Below are 19,103 nucleotides of genomic sequence, written 5' to 3'. Positions count from 1 at the left end.
TTATGCCCATCTTTCACACTGCTGGCCTGTTCCCTTGGACATCAAGGGAATACAGGGCTTGTGTTTCATAAGAACCACATCCAAAAGCCTTGCTTCACAGTTCATAACAAGCTCAGCCAGATGCACCCAAACTGGGTAAGGACTGTGTGTCTTCTCCATATTCCTCTGCCCTTTCTCCTCAGCCCTGGGATTGATGGCATGCTGTGCAGAGGAACCAGGGCACTGGAAATGCATAACCACACTGCCTTCAGTGCAGCTAAATGAGGCTTGTCATAATACAGTGTGTGTAGTACTCTGTTAAAGAGTATGTCAGTGGTATTGGCAGAAGGAACATAGCTCAAAAGGACAACTGACGGGCTCTGGAGGGGCTGAACATCTCAGGTTGCATAGCAGGCAAAAAGGCAGTGGAGAACATAGAAAAGGTTTAATGGGATTCCTGCTGATCTTTTGAGGACTGTAGCAGGAAGCCTCTAAAGCAGAACTGGCTTGGGAGAGTGGGTATCTAGGAGCACCAATTCCCCTTAGGTACAGTGTAGAAGGGATTCCTGGTAGCCATCGGAGTCTGGCCCTTTTTGAATATAGCTTGATGCCTCTGTTCCATCAGTTGAAATACACCCAGATTAGGGTCACATCCCAGCTCTGTGGCCTTGGACAAACAGCCTGGCCTCTCTGAGCATTCTTTTGCTCTGAAAAAATGAGAATAAAAATAATGTCTAAGTTATGTGTGGTAACACTTATCTATTATCCCAGCCTTTGAAAGTTAGAGGCAGCAGGATCAGAAATTTAAGATCATCCTCTGCTACATAAAAAAATTAAAGCTAGCTTGGGCTACATGAGACACTTTCTTTAAAAAAAAAAAAAAAATAGAAATCTGCTGTAGCGGCGTAAACGAATGCAGACAGAGTGTAAATATATATATATATATATATATAGATTTAATGTAGAAATAGACTTACAGAACCACCGTTCCCGCGGAGACCAGGAAAGCAGAAGCGAGCAGCTCGGAGCTTGCTCGCCAAATTTATAGGCAGACATTAGCCCGAGGCGAACACGCCCCTTAAGGGGCGGGACTTATCCCTACATCTCCCCTTTTTGTCTAAATAAGACAGAACTAAACCAAATACAACTACATACAATAACAACAAATAATAAATACAACAAACAATATTGAGAACAAAAGCTTTGCTAAACATTCTATCTCAAGAAGTCCAAATAATGTAAAGAGTAACTACAATTATATAATCTTCAACTCAGTCAAAGATCTGAGAAGGGAATAAACACTACTCAACAAACGAGATATATCCAAAATGTGCAACAATTGACAGAGACAACTGACTACCTTGGCAATCACCCAAAGTCTCGTTTGCAACGTTGAGTCAACCAATTTTGGCTAAGGCCTAACATAACTGACATACCATTATTAAAGGCAAGGAACTTTTCAAAACTATCTTACCCTGTCTTGGCAGGATATGACAGTCCTGTTTTATCCATTGATGCACGCTCTGTATCTGTGTCAGTGGTTGAGGTATGGGCATTTCTTTGCCCAAAGGCCAGTTCTGCCAAATAGAAAGGCTCCAGATGGAGTGTTTTTGGTGCTCAACATTCTCTCGGGAATAGAGCGGTGTTGCCAGGAGCAATTGTGTCTCACTATCACGAAACTCTGAGTTAGATTAAAGGCCATTTTCTACAGCTCTTTGAAGAGGTTGAAGATTATCTATCTATACTGAGTATAATCTCTATATATCTAAAGAACCTGATTAGTCTAATTATAAATGACAAACTTAGATGACAATTAGTCTATATAATTCTCAATATCTATCTAACTTAAAGAATAAGACAATAAACAACTGTGAAACAAATGAGGACAATGACCTCCAAATATAAACAATGTACAAATATACATTGCAGTAGGTAAATATATATCAATACACAAATATTATATAAGTATCTTAATCAGAGGTAGAAATGTACACTGCAATATGGTAAATATATACAATATATATATATATCAATACAATATATGTCAATACATAAGAATGTTTTAAACAGAGGTAGAAACATGCATGCGTACAATAGTCCATATAATTTAACTTTGTTTCATTATACAAGAATTGATACCAATATATTTGTCTAAAAGCAGTAACTCACAATTATAAATCTATTATCCCATCATTCCCTCTTTTTTTTTTTTTTTTTTTTTTCAAAATGATCCTTGAGCTTATAAAATTCCTCTCCCAACCCTCAATCATATACTAATTATAATCAACCCCTAAATGATGTCCCTAAACCCAAGGGCAAACTTTACTGGGAGAGGGGACGTCGTTCTCTAGAATTACTTCCTGCTGTCATAGGGGCGACGTTCTTTCTGGGGGATCCTGTGAAAGTAAAATGATGGTTAAATTTCAAGATAATGTCTTTTAAAATTGCAAATAGTCTCTGAGTATTTTCGTGCAGGTCTGGCCAAAATGTTGTATAAGATGTGCACCATTTCAGCTAACCAAGTTGGAACTGTCTTGTGCAGCTGGTATCAAAAGCAGGTCTTGTAGTAGCGCTATCAGTATCATGACGTCATATCAACCAGGTGGAGTTGTTGTTATGGGGCCCCATCTTCTTCCTGGAAACTTCAAATGTCACTTCAGGAAAAACTCATTGTTCATTATGAAAAACTTAAACATTAATCATATAGACATATATATATATATATATATATATATTCAATGAAAGACATGATACATATATTCAATGAAAAGTATGATAGATATGAAGAAATGCAAAGATGTTTTCTAAACTCATATTTCTTTCTGTCCCATATCATGGCTCTTGACATGAGACAGAAATTCCAGAAACTCTGGGTTTTTCTCTTACCAACAGGCTTGGAATTGGAGAGGGACTGAGCCAGAGTCCAACTTCAAAACCAGCTTTATAAATTTAGAAATATGGTTTAATATTACTTACACAACCCATTCAGTTGTCTTGATATTTCCTATTGGGCAGGTATTTTTCCATCTGTCAGTATCCAAACAACCAGGGTTCCTTGAATTTCTCAAAGATGAGTGTTTCCCTGTGGAGATAAGAACAGAACCCTGCCCCCATTTTATATGTTTTTCTTACCACCTGTATGAATATCATCGTTGTGGATGAGTTGTCATTTCTCCTTTCCAAGAGGTTTCTCCTCTTCAAATCGAAACTTTATTAATTTTGATGGTATCCACAATTTTTCTTCTCCTGTGGAAACAAGAGCAAAACCCCTTCCCCAACGTAGCACATCTCCTGGCTTCCACTGAGAGGTCAGCACATCTTTGAAATAAATCGGTTGATTTAGTTCAGCAGACTTTTCCATTATCCAATGTCTTTCTGCTGCTGTCGTTCCTTTCTCATTAGCGTTAAGAAAATTCAAGGTTAATAAAGCATTATGTAATCTATTTCTGGGGGTATTTTCGATCCCTTTCTGTTTGTTCAGCATATCCTTTATAGTACGATTTGATCTTTCTATAACTGCCTGACCTGTAGGATTATTTGGTATACCTGTAATGTGTTTTATATTATAATAATCAAAAAAGCGTTTCATTTTCTTAGATACATATGCTGGACCATTATCTGTCTTTATTTGCGCAGGTATACCCATGATGGCCATAACTTCCAATAAATGTGTAATTACTGAATCAGCCTTTTCTGAGCTCAGGGCAGTAGCCCATTGAAAACCTGAATATGTGTCTATGGTGTGGTGTACATATTTTAATTTGCCAAATTCTGCAAAGTGGAACACATCCATCTGCCAGATTTCATTCCTTTGGGTGCCCTTTGGATTAGCCCCTGCAGGCAGTGGCGTTTGGTTATAGAAAGAGCAAGTAGGGCATTTCTTTACAATCTCCTTAGCTTGTTGCCATGTAATTGAAAACTCTTTCTTCAAACCTTTGCTATTAACATGATGTTTTTTATGAAATTCAGAGGCTTGTAGCACACTACCAATCAATAATTGATCAATTTCTGCATTACCTTGTGCTAGAGGACCTGGCAGACCCGTATGGGATCGGATGTGTGTTATGTACATAGGGCAAAGCCTGTTCCTGATCAAATCTTGAACCTGGAGGAACAATGAGGTTAGTTCAGTATCATCAGGTATAAATTCAGCAGTTTCAATATGTAAAATAACTCTTTCTGCGTATTGTGAATCTGTAACTATATTAATAGGTTCTTTAAAATCCCTTAGCACCATAAGAATGGCATATAATTCCGCCTTCTGGACAGAAGTATATGGACTTTGTTCCACCTTATCCAAGTCTTCTGATTTGTAACCTGCCTTCCCTGATTTATTGGCATCAGTATAGAATGTACGGGCTCCAGTTATTGGAGCATCACGGACGATTCGAGGAAGAATCCAAGAAGTTCTCTTTATGAAGTTAAGCCGCTTGCTTTTTGGATAGTTGTTATTAATGTCTCCCAAAAAATTAGCACAAGCTCTTTGCCATGGTTCATTATCTTCCCATAATTTCTTTAGTTCATCAGCAGTGAAAGGCACTATAATTTCTGCTGGGTCTATACCTGCTAGTTGACGAAGTCTCAGCTTGCCTTTTATAATTAACTCAGAGACTTTTTCCACATAAGTTTTCAGTTTCTTACTTGGTTTATGTGGTAAAAAGATCCATTCCAAAATAATATCATCTCTCTGCATTAAAATTCCTGTAGGAGAAATTTTTGATGGTAGTATGACGAGAATACAATCGAGCTCTGGATTCACCCTGTCCACATGTGCCTGTTGTAATTTTTCCTCAATCATTGTCAGTTCCTTTTCTGCTTCAGCTGTTAATTCTCTGGGACTGTTTAAATCCTTATCACCATCCAAGGTTTTGTTCAAATGAATTATTAGATCAGGTGTTATTCCAATAGCTGGTCGTAGACTGGAAATGTCTCCTAACAGTCTTTGAAAGTCATTAAGAGTCCGTAGGCGATCTCTCCTAATTTGTGCTTTTTGTGTCTTAATTTTTTGCAAACCTATTTTATAACCTAAATAATTAACAGAATCTCCCTTCTGAATCTTTTCAGGAGCTATTTGCAATCCCCATTTAGGTAAAAGTATCTTTATTTCTTCAAACAGTCTGTTCAAGGTATCCATGTTTGAATCGGATAACAAGATGTCGTCCATGTAATGGTATACTATAGATTTGGGAAATTTCTTGCGTATTATTTGCAATGGTTGGTTCACAAAATATTGGCACAGGGAGGGGCTATTTAACATACCCTGGGGGAGAACGGTCCAGTGGTACCTCCTCGAAGGTTGAGAATTGTTATAACTAGGCACTGTGAAGGCAAATTTTTCTCTATCTTCTTTTTGCAAAGGTATAGTGAAAAAACAATCCTTTAAATCAATAACTATGAGAGGCCATCCTTTTGGTAATAAAGAGGGCAAAGGAATTCCAGATTGCAGAGGGCCCATAGGTTGAATAACCTTGTTGATGGCCCTGAGATCTGTCACCATTCTCCATTTACCTGATTTTTTCTTAACCACAAATACAGGAGAATTCCAAGGGCTGGTAGATTCTTCTATATGTCCAGCATCTAATTGTTCTTGTACCAGCTGTTCTAAAGCCTGTAACTTTTCCTCAGCTAAAGGCCATTGCTTTGTCCATATTGGTTTCTCAGTCAACCATTTTAGAGGCAAGGCTGTTGGTATCTCTGAAGGGACATCAATTGCTTGTTCTTTTACAGCCCGAATGGCCGGTTTTCTCAGTTTGTAATATCTTTTAATATTATTCTCAGAAATATAGGCTCTAGATTTAGCAGGAATGTTAATTTCAGTATTCCATTGTTGTAATAGGTCACGACCCCATAAATTCATTGCGATATTGGCTACATATGGCTTTAATTTTCCTATTTGTCCCTCTGGCCCTATACATTCAACCCATCTCGTGCTCTGCCTTACTCGAGATAGGGTTCCAATTCCCAGGAGCTGAACATTTACATTTTGAAGAGGCCAATACGGATGCCAAGATTCTGGGGTAATGATACTTACATCAGCACCTGTGTCCAGCAGGCCAGTAATAAAAATGCCATTTACACACACTCTCAGTTTAGGTCTTTGATCATTTATAGAAGTTTGCCAAAACACACGTAACTTATCTTTCTGATCATTATTGCTTGTAACAGTAGGCATGGGGCTTCCTAATTGTCCTGATGAGGCACGTTCTCTGCAGAAACTGGATATGACTGAACCATGTTTGCCATGGGGGCCTGTGAGGCCCCCCCTCTCACGTTTCCCGGCTGTATCAGGTTGCCTTGTCTATCTCTTGTAGACCTGCATTCATTCGTCCAATGTCTGCCCTTTCCACATCTTCTACATAAACCTGAAGGCTGAGTCCTCCTATTTCTGTTATTTCTAGAAGATGCATTATTATTATTATTTCTGAAAGATGCATTATTATTATTATTATTATTATTATTATTATTATTATTATTATTTCTGAAAACCCGTTGTTTACAATTCCTTTTAATATGACCCATTTTTCCACAATTAAAACATTTGGTATTCTGGTGTCTCCTTTTACCATTGGAAATTGCTTCTTCTACCCATGCTTCAGTGCCATAATCAAATGTATCAACATTGAGTGTATGCAAGACCCATTCTTCCAACGGCGCTGATCTGAGCTTTAAAGGACCCAAAATCCTTTTGCATTCCACATTTGCATTTTCATAAGCCAAAGACTCAATCATTATACGTCTTGCTTCTGGGTCAGATATTCCTATTTGTACAGCCTTAGTTAATCTTTGTAAAAAGTCACTAAAGGGTTCTCTCTGACCCTGTTTAACTCTGACAAATGATTCCATTCTCTGTCCTGGGTCTTGTACCCTGTCCCAAGCCCTTAAGGCTGCTGTAGTACACATGGAGAGTGTGTTTTCATCCAAATTAGCTTGTTCCTGAGGATCGGAAAAGGGCCCTTCACCTAGAATTTGATCTAGGGAAATGTCAATTCCCTTCGCTTTTTCCTGCTGTTCTAAGAGTCTAGCCTCTTGCCTGAATAAGCATTTCCATTTCAATTGCGGTCCACTCTCGAGTACCGCAGAGCTCAGCTGGAGCCAGTCTGAGGGGGTTGCTCTGCTTGTCGTGGCCCAAGATCTTAGCATCTCTTTAACAAAAGAGGCTTGCATCCCAAAAGTCATGACAGCCTGTTTTATTTCCTTGAGATCATTCATACGCACAGGCTCCCATGTATCCTCCTTGATGACCCTAGGGTTTTTGGAACCAATCACCTTCTCTGTTGTTATTACTGGAAAGGCAGGTAGAGCTGTAGGTAGAGCTTTGTGGAAATTGTCCCGGAGAGACTTACCCACAGATGTAGTTAAAATTTGCCTTTCTACCCTTTGCTCTTCTTCATCAGAATTTAGAAATTCCTCAATCTTTTCAATTCTGTTCACCATTGCCTTCTGCAATGTCTGAAACTCCTGTCCAGAATTATGTTCCAAAGCCTTCATTGAGGATTCTAATGTATGAAGTTTGTCCGTTAGAGATAACATCTCATCTTTGGACATAATTTTTATGGCATAAACCGTGCCTTCTTGTATTGACAATCTTTCCGTCAATCTGTCATAAGCTTTAGACAAAATCCGATTGTCACATTCAGCAGTTTTGATTCTCTCAGTTAATGTTTCCTTTCCAACAGAAAGGGACTGAATCTTATGGTCCAGATCAGCTGTTCCCTCTTCCATACTAATGAATTTCTCCTTAACATCAGCCTGAAGAACTTCAACCTGATTCTTGAGAAGATTGTTATCAGCCTGGAGAACTTCAAACTGATTCTTGAGAAGATTGTTGTCATTCTCAATTGTTTTTAAGCGTTCAATCTCTACCTTAAGAATCCTGGATTCGTCTCGTAAAGACTTTATCATATTTCTATTATCAAACCATTTGGTGCCAATGAAAACTACGACTCCCAGAAGGATCCATATATGTGGGGTGATAGACACCTCTTGTAAAATCTCCCACATGGTACAATTAAAAAAATCATTAAATTCTTGAACAGTAATGTGTTCAGACATTTTATTTATAAAAGAAAAATTTTTTTACCTGCAAAGATCGGTTCCTGCCAGTGGTGGTCTCTGTGTTTTTGGAGCCTGTCCTAGAACTAGCTCTTGTAGACCAGGCTGGCCTTGAACTCACAGAGATCCGCCTGTCTCTGCCTCCCAAGTGCTGGGATTGAAGGCGTGCACTACCAAGGCCTGGCAGGCCTCAAACTCACAGAGATCTGCCTGCCTCTGCTTCCCAAGTGCTGGGATTAAAGGCGTGCTCTACCACTGCCTGGCCGGCCTCAAACTTGTGATCCTCCTGCCTCTGCCTCCTTCAGCAAATCCTACCAGCGTGCGCCACCACAACCGGCCAAGTCACTTTGTAACAGACCAAATCTGACACTGTGGCAGCTTTTGTTGCAAAACCGCAAGTACTTGAGCTTCTGCTAATTCAGGCAGTGGGGTTCCGCTGCAAAATTTAGCCAAGGCAGGCAGAATGGGCCTGTGTCGCCGAGTGTGTGTCTCGGACTCGGCACTGGGGCCGGAGTCACGAACTGAAAAACAGCACCCGGGAGGGTGCTGTGTTAGCTAGCGGGCTACCCGCTTGAGTCGGGGGCAAAATAGCCCGACGTTGGACGCCAAAATGTAGCGGCGTAAACGAATGCAGACAGAGTGTAAATATATATATATATATATATAGATTTAATGTAGAAATAGACTTACAGAACCACCGTTCCCGCGGAGACCAGGAAAGCAGAAGCGAGCAGCTCGGAGCTTGCTCGCCAAATTTATAGGCAGACATTAGCCCGAGGCGAACACGCCCCTTAAGGGGCGGGACTTATCCCTACAATCTGCTACTAGTTTGTGCTTCCTCATTCATGGGACCACAGACAGATCCACTCCACCACAGTGAAACATGAACCCAAGGAAAACCTTCCTGCCTTACAAGCCAGTAACAACAGTAGTAGTATATGTCAGAATTATTGGTAGGACTTGGCAATCTGCTTGTAGTTAAGAGCTTGGTATAGTGTCTGACCAATAGTGGGGCTTCACCTGAAAGTTGGATTATTATTGCCATTTTAACTGTGATTATTATTGACATTTTGATAGCATTTCAGTATGCCTTTGATTTATATAATCTTAATATTCACACTTTTTTTTCCCTCTTGAAAAAAGGTTTCACTATGTAGCCCTGGCTATCCTGGATCTGACTCTAGACCAAACTGGCCACGGACTCACAGAGATTCATCTGCCTCTGCCTCCCAAGTGCTGGGATTAAAGGCGTGCACCACCATCACCCACCTAGGTACCAAGTGTTTCTAAGTGCTTTTTGCTGTTTCAAAATGCAGGCTATGCCTACAGGCAGATTCTGGGGCTTGGAGACTAGAGAGATGACTCGGTGATTTAGAGCATTTGCTGCTTTGGCAGAAGACCTGGGTTCAGTTCCCAGCATTCAGATGATGTCTCAAAACCATCTGTAATATCAGTTCCAGGGATCTGACTCCATCTCCCGGACCAAGAGTGCTGCACATATATGGTACACAGATGTGTGCAGGCAAACACTCATACACATAAATAATTTCTAAATAATTAAAAAAAAAAACATGGGCTACAAAGTCAGAGTCACAGTATGTAAGTAATCCTAGCGCTTGGAAAGTAGTGGCAGGGGGATCGGGAGTTCAAGATCAGCCATCAGCCAAACAGCAAATTTTTCGCTGATGAAAAGGGCCATTCATAGCCAAACTAGCTTGGAGCAAGCCTAAAACCTCTGTAAAGTAACTTGCCTGTCATGTGCATGCTTAGTAAACTAATGGTGTCACACTTGGACAGGCTGTTTGTCCAAGGCCACAGAGCTGGGATGTGACCCAGTTAAACAGACAGTCTGGGATACATGAGAACCTGTCTCCGAAAGCAAAAAAGAATGCACATTATAGAAGCAGCTAGATGGAGAAACTCAGGAGGTAGGACTCAGTATTGTGCCCTTGCACACCTGCTAGTGCTACATACATTAGGATAATAGCCATTCCAAACACCAAGTGACAGCCAAGATGTCACTAAACACAAACCACTCTACTGAGATAGAGCCTGTACCTTCAGTGCCCAAAGAAAGGGGATACAACACTTTTGCTCTTGGTTTTAACCCAACTCTTACCACCCCATACACTATTTGGTGAGGTGATGGCAGTGCACAGCAGATCTCTACAGGAGTTATAGCTGCAGCAGACTGTGAGCATGTATTTCAAAGGAAGAGCTGCTCTGCCCCCAGAGAGCCAATCCTCAGTAAAACCCACTGTTGCTTGCTGTCCATCCTGTCTAAGTAGAGTGGTTTAAAATATGCTAACAGCATCAGTTACTTTTTAAAAAAAAAAAAGAAAGAAAGAAAGCTAAAGTGCTGATTTTTTTTTTTTATATCCAAATATAGAAAGTAAAAACATAAGCAACTCCAAGTTTATCTCGGAGGAAGTATTGATTCGCTGTTAAAAAGAAAATCCAGAGAACTGAGTGGTTGTGCAGGAACAGTGGTGTAGCCTTACTTAAGGACGTTCCTTACAGAGGGACTTCTGGCCAAAAGTGCTGCCAGTGGTGGAAAAAAAAGCTCATTTGGATATTAAAATTTTGCCCAGAAAGCTGGGCATGTTGGTATGTGCCTCCTTTAATCCCTACACTCTGGAGTCAGAGGCAGTTGGATCTCTGTGAGTTCCATGCTAGCCAAGGCTATGTAGAAAACCCCTGTGTTGGGATGAGAGGGGAGTTAGGCCAAGAGCCAATTTTCCCCCTCAGGTTTTAGGCTCCTGTATGACAACATGCCGCTGGCCTCTCTCAGGAACTAGATAGTTGAAGAATGAAAAGGGGCCATTCATAGCCAAACTAGCTTGGAGCAAGCCTAAAACCTTTGTAAAGTAACTTGCCTGTCATGTGCATGCTTAGTAAGCTAATGGTGTCACACTTGGTCATAGCCAAAAGGACAAAAAGCAATAGTAATTTCTTACTGAAAGAAGGAATAGATCTTGCTTTTCTCTGTTTTGTAGTCTGGACAGTAGTCAAGACAGGCTCCCACTATGTAGATCAGGCTGGCCTCAAACTCCTGGAGATCTGTCTGTCTCTGGAGTGCTGAGTTGAAAGGTGCACGCTACCACACCTGGCTTGGGTGTGTGGGTGTGGCCAACCATGGTTAAATTCAGTGGTGAGATTGCTTAAGTGATGATTAAGAATATGTGCTGCTTTTCCAGAGACTTGGTTTCCAGCACTCAAATGGAATGGCTCAGAACTATTCATAACTCCAGCTCCAGGGGACCCAACACCTGGCCTTGGGTCCTTGGGTCGCCTACATTCTTATGCACACACATACACAATTTAAAGTTACATATATTTTTAATTTTAATTTTTTTTAAAGCAGCCACAGCATTTCCTGAACAAGCTTTATTCCTAAAGCATCTTTTTGTTTTTTTTGCCTGTATTGATTGCCCTTTGGTTTCATTGATACTCATGGAATTTAGGTAGTAGCCACTTTCTAGAGCCACATTTAGGACTGTGTTGTTCCCCTGAAAAGCAAACCAGGGCATTGATGTCTGTCTGTTCTATACAAGCCCCCTCTCCTGCCCTTGATGCTGGCTACATTTCAAAAACTGGAGAGCCAGAGTATATTAAAATACCCAACTGAAATGGTAGAGTACAACAGGGTTAATGAAGATCATGTCTGTAAAAGCTTTCCACCTTGTATATGCTACTTCATCTGTTAACCTCAGTGTTCCCGTCTGGTGGAACTGGTGGCAGCCTGCCTTAAGGAGTTATTGTGAGAACTGTACAGATGTATAACCAGCACTGAGCACCAAGGCCTCATTCTGCGTGAGCACTTAGCACATGGTTCATTATTGTGATTATTGTTGGGTACCACCTCCCTGGGCCAGATACTAATCTTAAACAGCATCCCAGTCAGATGCTTATCCACTAAGGAGGGAAATAAAAAATTCTGGGCCATTTAAATGACATCCATGGCTATTAATAGTTACTTTATGTATTGAGAGAATATTTGCCATCTTGTATTTTCCATTCTTAGTCATATATCTGCTTCCTAGAGCTGTTGGAACATGACAGTTGTATATGGCAGTGTTCAGACACTTGAAAATAGTGATGTTGGCCACTCTGTTATTTCGTGTGTGTACACGAACGCACAACTTACTCAGGCAGAAGCCATAGGTTTAACACATCAGGTGTCTTTCTCACTTAGCTCTCATTTTTTGAGATTAGGTCTCACTGAATCTGGAACTTGCTGGTTTAGCTAGATTTGCTGTATAGCCAGCCCCCAGGATCCACCTCTCTTCAGCCCCCAGAGAAAATGCTTGAAACCAATAGAGATATTTAAAAGAGGGAAGGCTGCTGGGTGAGATGGGCTATAATATAGAAGGATTCTTTGGAGACTTATGATAGACAGGTGCCTCAATCTCCATTTCTCTGATTGATACAATGCATTCCAGCCACTACTAGTAAGAATTCTGCTGGCAGGTGTGAGCCACTCTAGAATTTTCTGTTTGTGTTTGTGATGACCCTGGCATTCCCCGCTGGATTCTGGTATGTATGCCTGGGACTCTGCTCAGTCCTCTCTGTTCTCTATGTGGTCTCAGGTCCTTGTCAAGTGGCCGTACTCTGTACAGCATCTGGGTCTCCACCCATTTGCCAGCCCACTGGTCACTTTTAGCCATCATGATAGGCACAGTCAGCTTTCAGTACTGTTTGTTTTTAATTGATTCTAAGTGGTAGTTGTAATAAATTATGCTCATAGGCTAATGATACCTTTCCTAAATTATGCCGTGGCGTTGGGTACAACAGCAGCAGGATTGCTATTTTAAAATGAGGTTTGGTAAAACAAACAGGCAGGCCGCTTACAGGAAATGCTGAGCTGATGATTAATTGATGTTCTGGAGCTAGCTTCTTATTCTCAGATGTGCCGCCCCTGTGATGATCCTGCAGTGAAGCTGCAGCCCACACCCTGGTTCCTTTCCAGAGAGCCAATGAGTGCTTTCTTTTCTGCCCTCTTGTGCAGAGAATGGGGATGCCTGACCCAATGGAGGCTGCAGGCTTCTAATACAGTACCAAAAGTGCCTTCCCATCCTGGGACATATGACTCCATCGTGTCACCACGTTAAGAGGGCTAATATTTAGGGACAAGGAAGAGAGTTTAGAAAATTATTTCAGACTAGTTCATGAAAACTGGACACTGCTGGCACATACCTGGGGCTTGTCAGTGTTATCCAGTTCCACCTGTATACTTGTGATGTGTCATCTAAGGTGTGAAATGGGTAGAAAGTTAAATATGTCTGAGGACATCTTTAAGTCATTGAAGAATGAATGGCATGTTTTTATAATCCCTGTAAGGTGGAGGCAAAAAAATAACCATGAGCTCCAGGCCAGCTTGGGCCACTTAGTGAGACATCATCATTGTTGGCAGCGGCAGCATTAACATTGTTTTTTGAAAAAACTGTAGCTGTAGCTCAGTTGATAGGGATTTTGTCTAGCATGTATAAGACCTGTGGTGACACAGCAAGTTTGATTGTCAGCACTCACACCACGTGGCTCACAACTTCAGAGGACCTGATATCTCTGACCTCCAAGAACACCTGCACTCACATGCACATACCCATACACAAGAATACAAGTTTATGTTTGTTTAGTTTTTTTGTTTGTGTTGGTGGTGGTAGTGGTTTTTCAAGACAGGATTTCTCTGTGCAGCCTTGGCTGTCCTGGAACTCACTCTATAGACCCAGCTGATATCCGCCGGCCTTAGCCTCCCAAGTGCTGGGATTAAATGTAGGCGCCACCATGCCCATCTCAATGTTGTTTTTGATTCCTGTCTTAATTTTTTAAAAAAATTTCACACCATGTCCAGAGTCTTTGATGGTCCTGCAAATGGTGGAGGGGTTTTCTTTAAATTCCTTACATCGGGAACCAAGTAGGTGGCCCCAACCTTGGCTGTGAACTAAAACAGCATATCTACAAAAGAAAAGGCGATGGTGTTTGCATCATAAATCTGAAGAGGGCCTGAGAGAAGCTCTGATGTCAGCATCGTCTCCAAGAACGGTGGCCACTCCAAGTCCTTGGTTTACCAGATCTAAGCAGCCTTCAGGAACTTAAGGAAGTCATGACTTCTGATGGTGACAGATCCCAGGGCTGACTGCCAGCCCCTCACTGAGGCGTCTTACATCAATCTGCCTACCATCACTGTGTGACTCAGATTCTCCTGCTGTGTGGACGTTGCTGTCTCATGCAACAAGAGAGTTCACTCAGTGGGTCTGATATGGTGGTTGATGGGCCCAGAAGTTCTGCACATTCATGGCACTATCTCCCATGAGTACCATCTCTGCAGGGATGCTGAAGAAGTCAAGAAGGAAGAACAAGCAGAGCTGAGAAAAGCTATTACCAAGGGAAGGATGTCTGGTCGAATGAACCCCACCAGCTCTTCAGCTCGCATACTGATCTGATGCTGTACGGGTGCCTCTTGCCACTGAGAACTCGCATTGCTCAGGCCACTAAATAAGTTACAACAACCACTTGAGCTGTTCTTCAGAAAGGAAGATGGATGGAAAAAAATTTTTCTTTTAAAAAAAAAAAGTAATAGAAAAGGGGGTAGGAAAAGGAACATTATTTAATACTCAAAGACCTCTCTCAAGTGCAAAATGAGAAGCACTGCAGAGGGAAATCCTAAGTGTGAATAGTAAGAAATAAACCTAGGTACCAGGCATTGGTGGTACACGCCTTTAATCCCAGCACTTAGGAGGCAGAAGCAGGCGGGTCTCTGCGAGTTCGAAGCTAGACTGGTGTACAAGAGCTAGTTCCAGGACATCTAGGACTGTTAACACAGAAAAACCTTATCTCGAAAATAAACAAAAAAGAGAAACAAGCCTAGGCTTTGGTGTGGTGTGGGGTGCTTTATGGTAGAATACTTGACCGGGGGCAGTTTCTCCCCACCACTGCAGAAACACCGCTTAAGGCTTTCTACCAATGAAAGCCTAGGAGAACCTAAACTAGAATGGAACTGTTTCTAGAGTCATTGTGTATACTGAGATCTTTAAGCTCCTGGTGCACTACATTCTTGTTTTGTGCTTTTGTTTTTATGGTGCTGGGGATCAAACCAGAGCAGGTGCTCTACCATTGATCTACACTACAGCTCCTAAGAGCTATTTTTTTTAAATACATGAACACACTGAATTTTATAGGAAAAGTTCTCAGGGTGCTCTGGATGTGAAAGAAGGGACAGTGTTTGTTCGTTTCTTTGGAGTCAAGAAAAGCTTATTGAATGCACAGCAAGGCAGCAACTGAGGTGAGGCACACTGCGCCTTCCTTTCTGCCTTCTGTGCCTCTGGCACTGGGACAGAAGCCCACTCATAGTGGCAAGTGTTCTAGCACTAAAGCACTTCTAGCCCTTTTTATTTATTTTGTTGGGTGTGGACTTAAGTGTTTCTTCTTCTACCAAGTGGGTTTCAGACATTAAACTCAGTCTGTCACCAGGTGGTGGTGATGGACGCCTTTAAATTTCATCACTTGGGATACAGAGGGAGGAGGATCTCTGGGTTCGAGGACAGCCAGGACTACACAGAGAAACCCTGTCTCAAAGAAAAAAAAAAGTTCAAACCATCGACCTTGGCAACGCCTTTGCCTACTGAGCTGTCTCTCCAAGCCCCATTCTGGCTTTCTGAAACAGGATCTCATGCATGGAGACCTAGAACTCAGTATGCCTGGCTGCTTTTTTTTTTTTTTTTTTTAAATCTTTATTTTTAACAGAAAAACAGGCTGGAGAAACAGCTTAGCAGTTAAGAACATTGGCTGCTCTTTCAAAGAACGTAAGTTTAGGCAGTTCACAACTACCTATAATTCCAGCTCCAGGGCATCCAGTGGCCTCTTCTGTATGCTATAGGTACTGCACTCATGTGACATATGTACACATATACAAAACTAAGTTGTGTTTTTTTGGATTTTTTTGTTTTTAGATAAAAGTAAAGGAACTGGAGAGATGACTCAGCACTTAAGAGCACTGACTACTCTTCCAAAGGAGAACCTGGGTTCAATATTCCAGCACTGTTTTTCTGGCCTTCATTGGCACCAGGCATATACCCAGAAAAAATTCTCATACATACAAGTTTTCTTTTTTAGTAAAATACTGTAAACGACTACATTAAAACGTGGGCGGTGTTGGCGGGGTGTTGTGATACACTACACACTCAGAAAGCAGAGGCAGGTGGATCTCTGGAGTTTGAGGCTAGCCTGGTCTGTATATCAGGTTCCAGCAAGTGCTAAGCCAAATGTAGAAGCAAACACATTTCTAGCACTTGGAAACTGGAAGCAAGAAGATGAGGAGTTCAGGGCCAGCCTGAACTACATGAGCCCTTGCCTTTAAAGTAAAAGGAGGGTGGGACCCAGTACTGTGGTATTTTAAGTGAAGCATCAGCAGGAAAGCACTGCTAGCTCTGTTTCTCTGTTGTAGTGGGAACCTTGTGACCTCCTCAGTCAGCCCCTGTCCTGCTCTCCAACTCTGGTTCATGGGACCTGCTTATTCTTTCTCCACAGGACTGAGCACTGAGGGCATCTACCGGGTCAGTGGGAACAAGTCAGAAATGGAAAGTCTGCAGAGACAGTTTGATCAAGGTGAGTCCCAGCCTGGCTGTGCATTACCAGTCTAAAGCAGAGCCATGGCTGCATTGCCAACAGGGCCTGGGTACTCCTGCCTCAGACACAGAGGCCACGTGTGCCTCCCTCCCCCTGCCGTGGGATGCCAGGTCTGTCAGCATACTGTCCCTGCCAAGGCTTTCCCATTGCCATCCACAGCCACCATTAGAGGTTTCCCTGGCCCTGACTCACTTCTGGAAGGGCCTTGTCTTCCTGAGTTGGACCCAGGGAATTAATGATCCAATACTTTTTGACAGACCAGAGATGTCTATATCAACCACAAAATGGCCCTGTGGGAGAGAAAGTGAAGCAACATTTCAAGATAACTGAGGCACTGGGCTTAGACATCTTAGTCACACCAGCTTTGGGTGTGACTAACCTGCTCCTAAGTTGTGAGAGGTCAAGTGTGAGAGGCTTTCAGCTAGCGACTCAGCTCTTAATTGGAGAAGTGCCCACGCTGAATGCCAAGCCATGCTACTAGGCCAGCAGAACAGTGAATACTCTGCTCTCAACTTTCAGCAGCCAATAGGGAAAAGTGGAGGTTACAGGAGGGCCAGCTTCTGGAACAGCCAACTCACCTGCTGCTGTCATGAGCCACTTGAAAGTGATGCCTTATAATCATGTGCCACTATTTGAACATCAAGAGTGTGTTCTTCATTGGGCAAGTGTCACATAGTACACTTACAATAAGCCACATAGAATTTTCTTAGAGGACCTTTGCTGACCAGCGTGGTTTTGTGGTACATGACTGTACCTGTAAAAATCTGAACAGCTGGTAGTCCAGAAAGGGACACTTGCGGGCCATCTGTAACAAGTCCTACAGAATCGTCACACAGTGAGGCTAGAAAGAGAAGGAAAATGGGAAAATGAGAAGAGAGTTCAGTGGAGTTATGGGCTGGGAAGAACCAGGGGGATGGAAATGGTGAATTCTTCCTCCCTTCATCAGGATCTGAATGAGACAGTGACCACATGGCTGGCAGAAAGGGAAGTAAGGTGGCGGGGAGCTGAAGCTCATCAGAACCCAGTGGGATGAGCAGGTAGCCTGGGGGACTAGAGGAAACCTCTCCAGTCATGTCTGTGAACCCAGGCTGCCAGCTCCTCTGTAGTCTGTACCCTGGGCAACATCTAGAAGCTTTTCTGTGACCTTTCTGGTGGCTTCTGGTAACCTAGATGGATCTGGTCTCACTTCTTGACTTGCTTTCAGACCACAATCTGGACCTGGCAGAGAAAGATTTCACTGTGAACACTGTGGCAGGGGCCATGAAGAGTTTCTTCTCAGAGCTACCAGACCCCCTAGTACCATACAGCATGCAGATTGACCTGGTGGAAGCACACAGTGAGTACAGCAGCTGGAGAGAGACTCCAGACAGCCCTGCCTTTTTGACAGAAACACTTTTCTGAGTGTTCCCCCAAGGCAGCTGCAGGTCCCCAAATTTGTCATCTGACTTGGATGCCATCCCTGTCCCTCTGCTATGGCTGACTCTCCATGTCTGCCCTTAGTTTGCTCCTTGGGGTAAAGCTGAAACTTCTGTTCTAAAGTAGATTATCCTGGACCCTTTCCTTCTGCCTCATATAGGGCAAACCCATCATCTGAGGCCATACGTCTGGAAAGATGACTCAGTGTTTAAGAGCATGGGCTGCTATTCCAGAGGACCCTGGTTCAGTTCTAGTACCTATATGATGGCTCACAACCATCTATATCTGAAATCTAACACTCTCTTGTGACTTTCTCTCTCTCTCTTTTTTTTGGTTTTTCGAGACAGGGTCTCTCTGTAGCTTTGGAGCCTGTCCTGGAACTAGCTCTTGTAGACCAGGCTGGCCTCGAACTCACAGAGATCCACCTGCCTCTGCCTCCCGAGTGCTGGGATTAAAGGCGTGCGCCACCACTGCCCAGCTCTCTTGTGACTTCTAAGAGTGCCAGGTATACATGTACTGCACAAACATGAATGCAGGCAAAACACACAAAATAAAATTAATAAATCTAAAAAATTTTAAGAGAAGAAAAGTACTGAGGGTTGGAGGAAAGCTAGTGAAGGTTACCTCCAGTGGCCTTAGCCAGAGGATCACAGGGCTCTGCAGCACATAAGTAACTCCAGGATTTTTTGTTGGTTGTTTGAGGTAATGTCTTAGATATTCCAGGATGCCCTCAAACTTCTTATCATGCTGCTTCTACCTCCCATAGACTGGCATTATGGCATGTGCTACCATACCTGACTTAGAACCTCTAGTTTTAATGGCAGTATTTAGGGCAGCGGTTCTCTACTTGTGGTTCACAACCATTTTAGGGGGTCAAACAACCCTTTCATGGGGTTCCCATATCAGATATTTACATGACAGTTAATAGTAGCAAAATTACAGTTATGATGTAGCACAGAAAATAACTTTATGGTTGGGACATCACATGAGGAACTGTATTAAAGGGTCGCAGCATTAGGATAGTTGAGAAC

The 19,103-nt window shown here is 42.4% G+C and overlaps 1 protein-coding gene across 1 annotated transcript in view; it reads left to right on the top strand.

Annotated features, from left to right (window-relative positions):
• The window catches only part of Arhgap35 (Rho GTPase activating protein 35), a 121,205-nt gene that overhangs the window by 93,814 nt on the left and 8,288 nt on the right, over positions 1-19,103 (top strand). Inside the window, exons 4-5 of the mRNA XM_041655063.1 lie at positions 16,558-16,635; positions 17,861-17,992. Of these exons, the coding sequence (XP_041510997.1) occupies positions 16,558-16,635; positions 17,861-17,992 (210 nt within the window). The remainder of the gene's footprint in view (positions 1-16,557; positions 16,636-17,860; positions 17,993-19,103) is intronic.

Source organism: Microtus oregoni, unplaced genomic scaffold, assembly GCF_018167655.1.
Source record: "Microtus oregoni isolate MIOR12 unplaced genomic scaffold, Mior012 000006F_ref0000085, whole genome shotgun sequence".
NCBI classification, from domain to species: domain Eukaryota; kingdom Metazoa; phylum Chordata; class Mammalia; order Rodentia; family Cricetidae; genus Microtus; species Microtus oregoni.
This window is presented reverse-complemented; position numbering and strand designations above follow the sequence as displayed.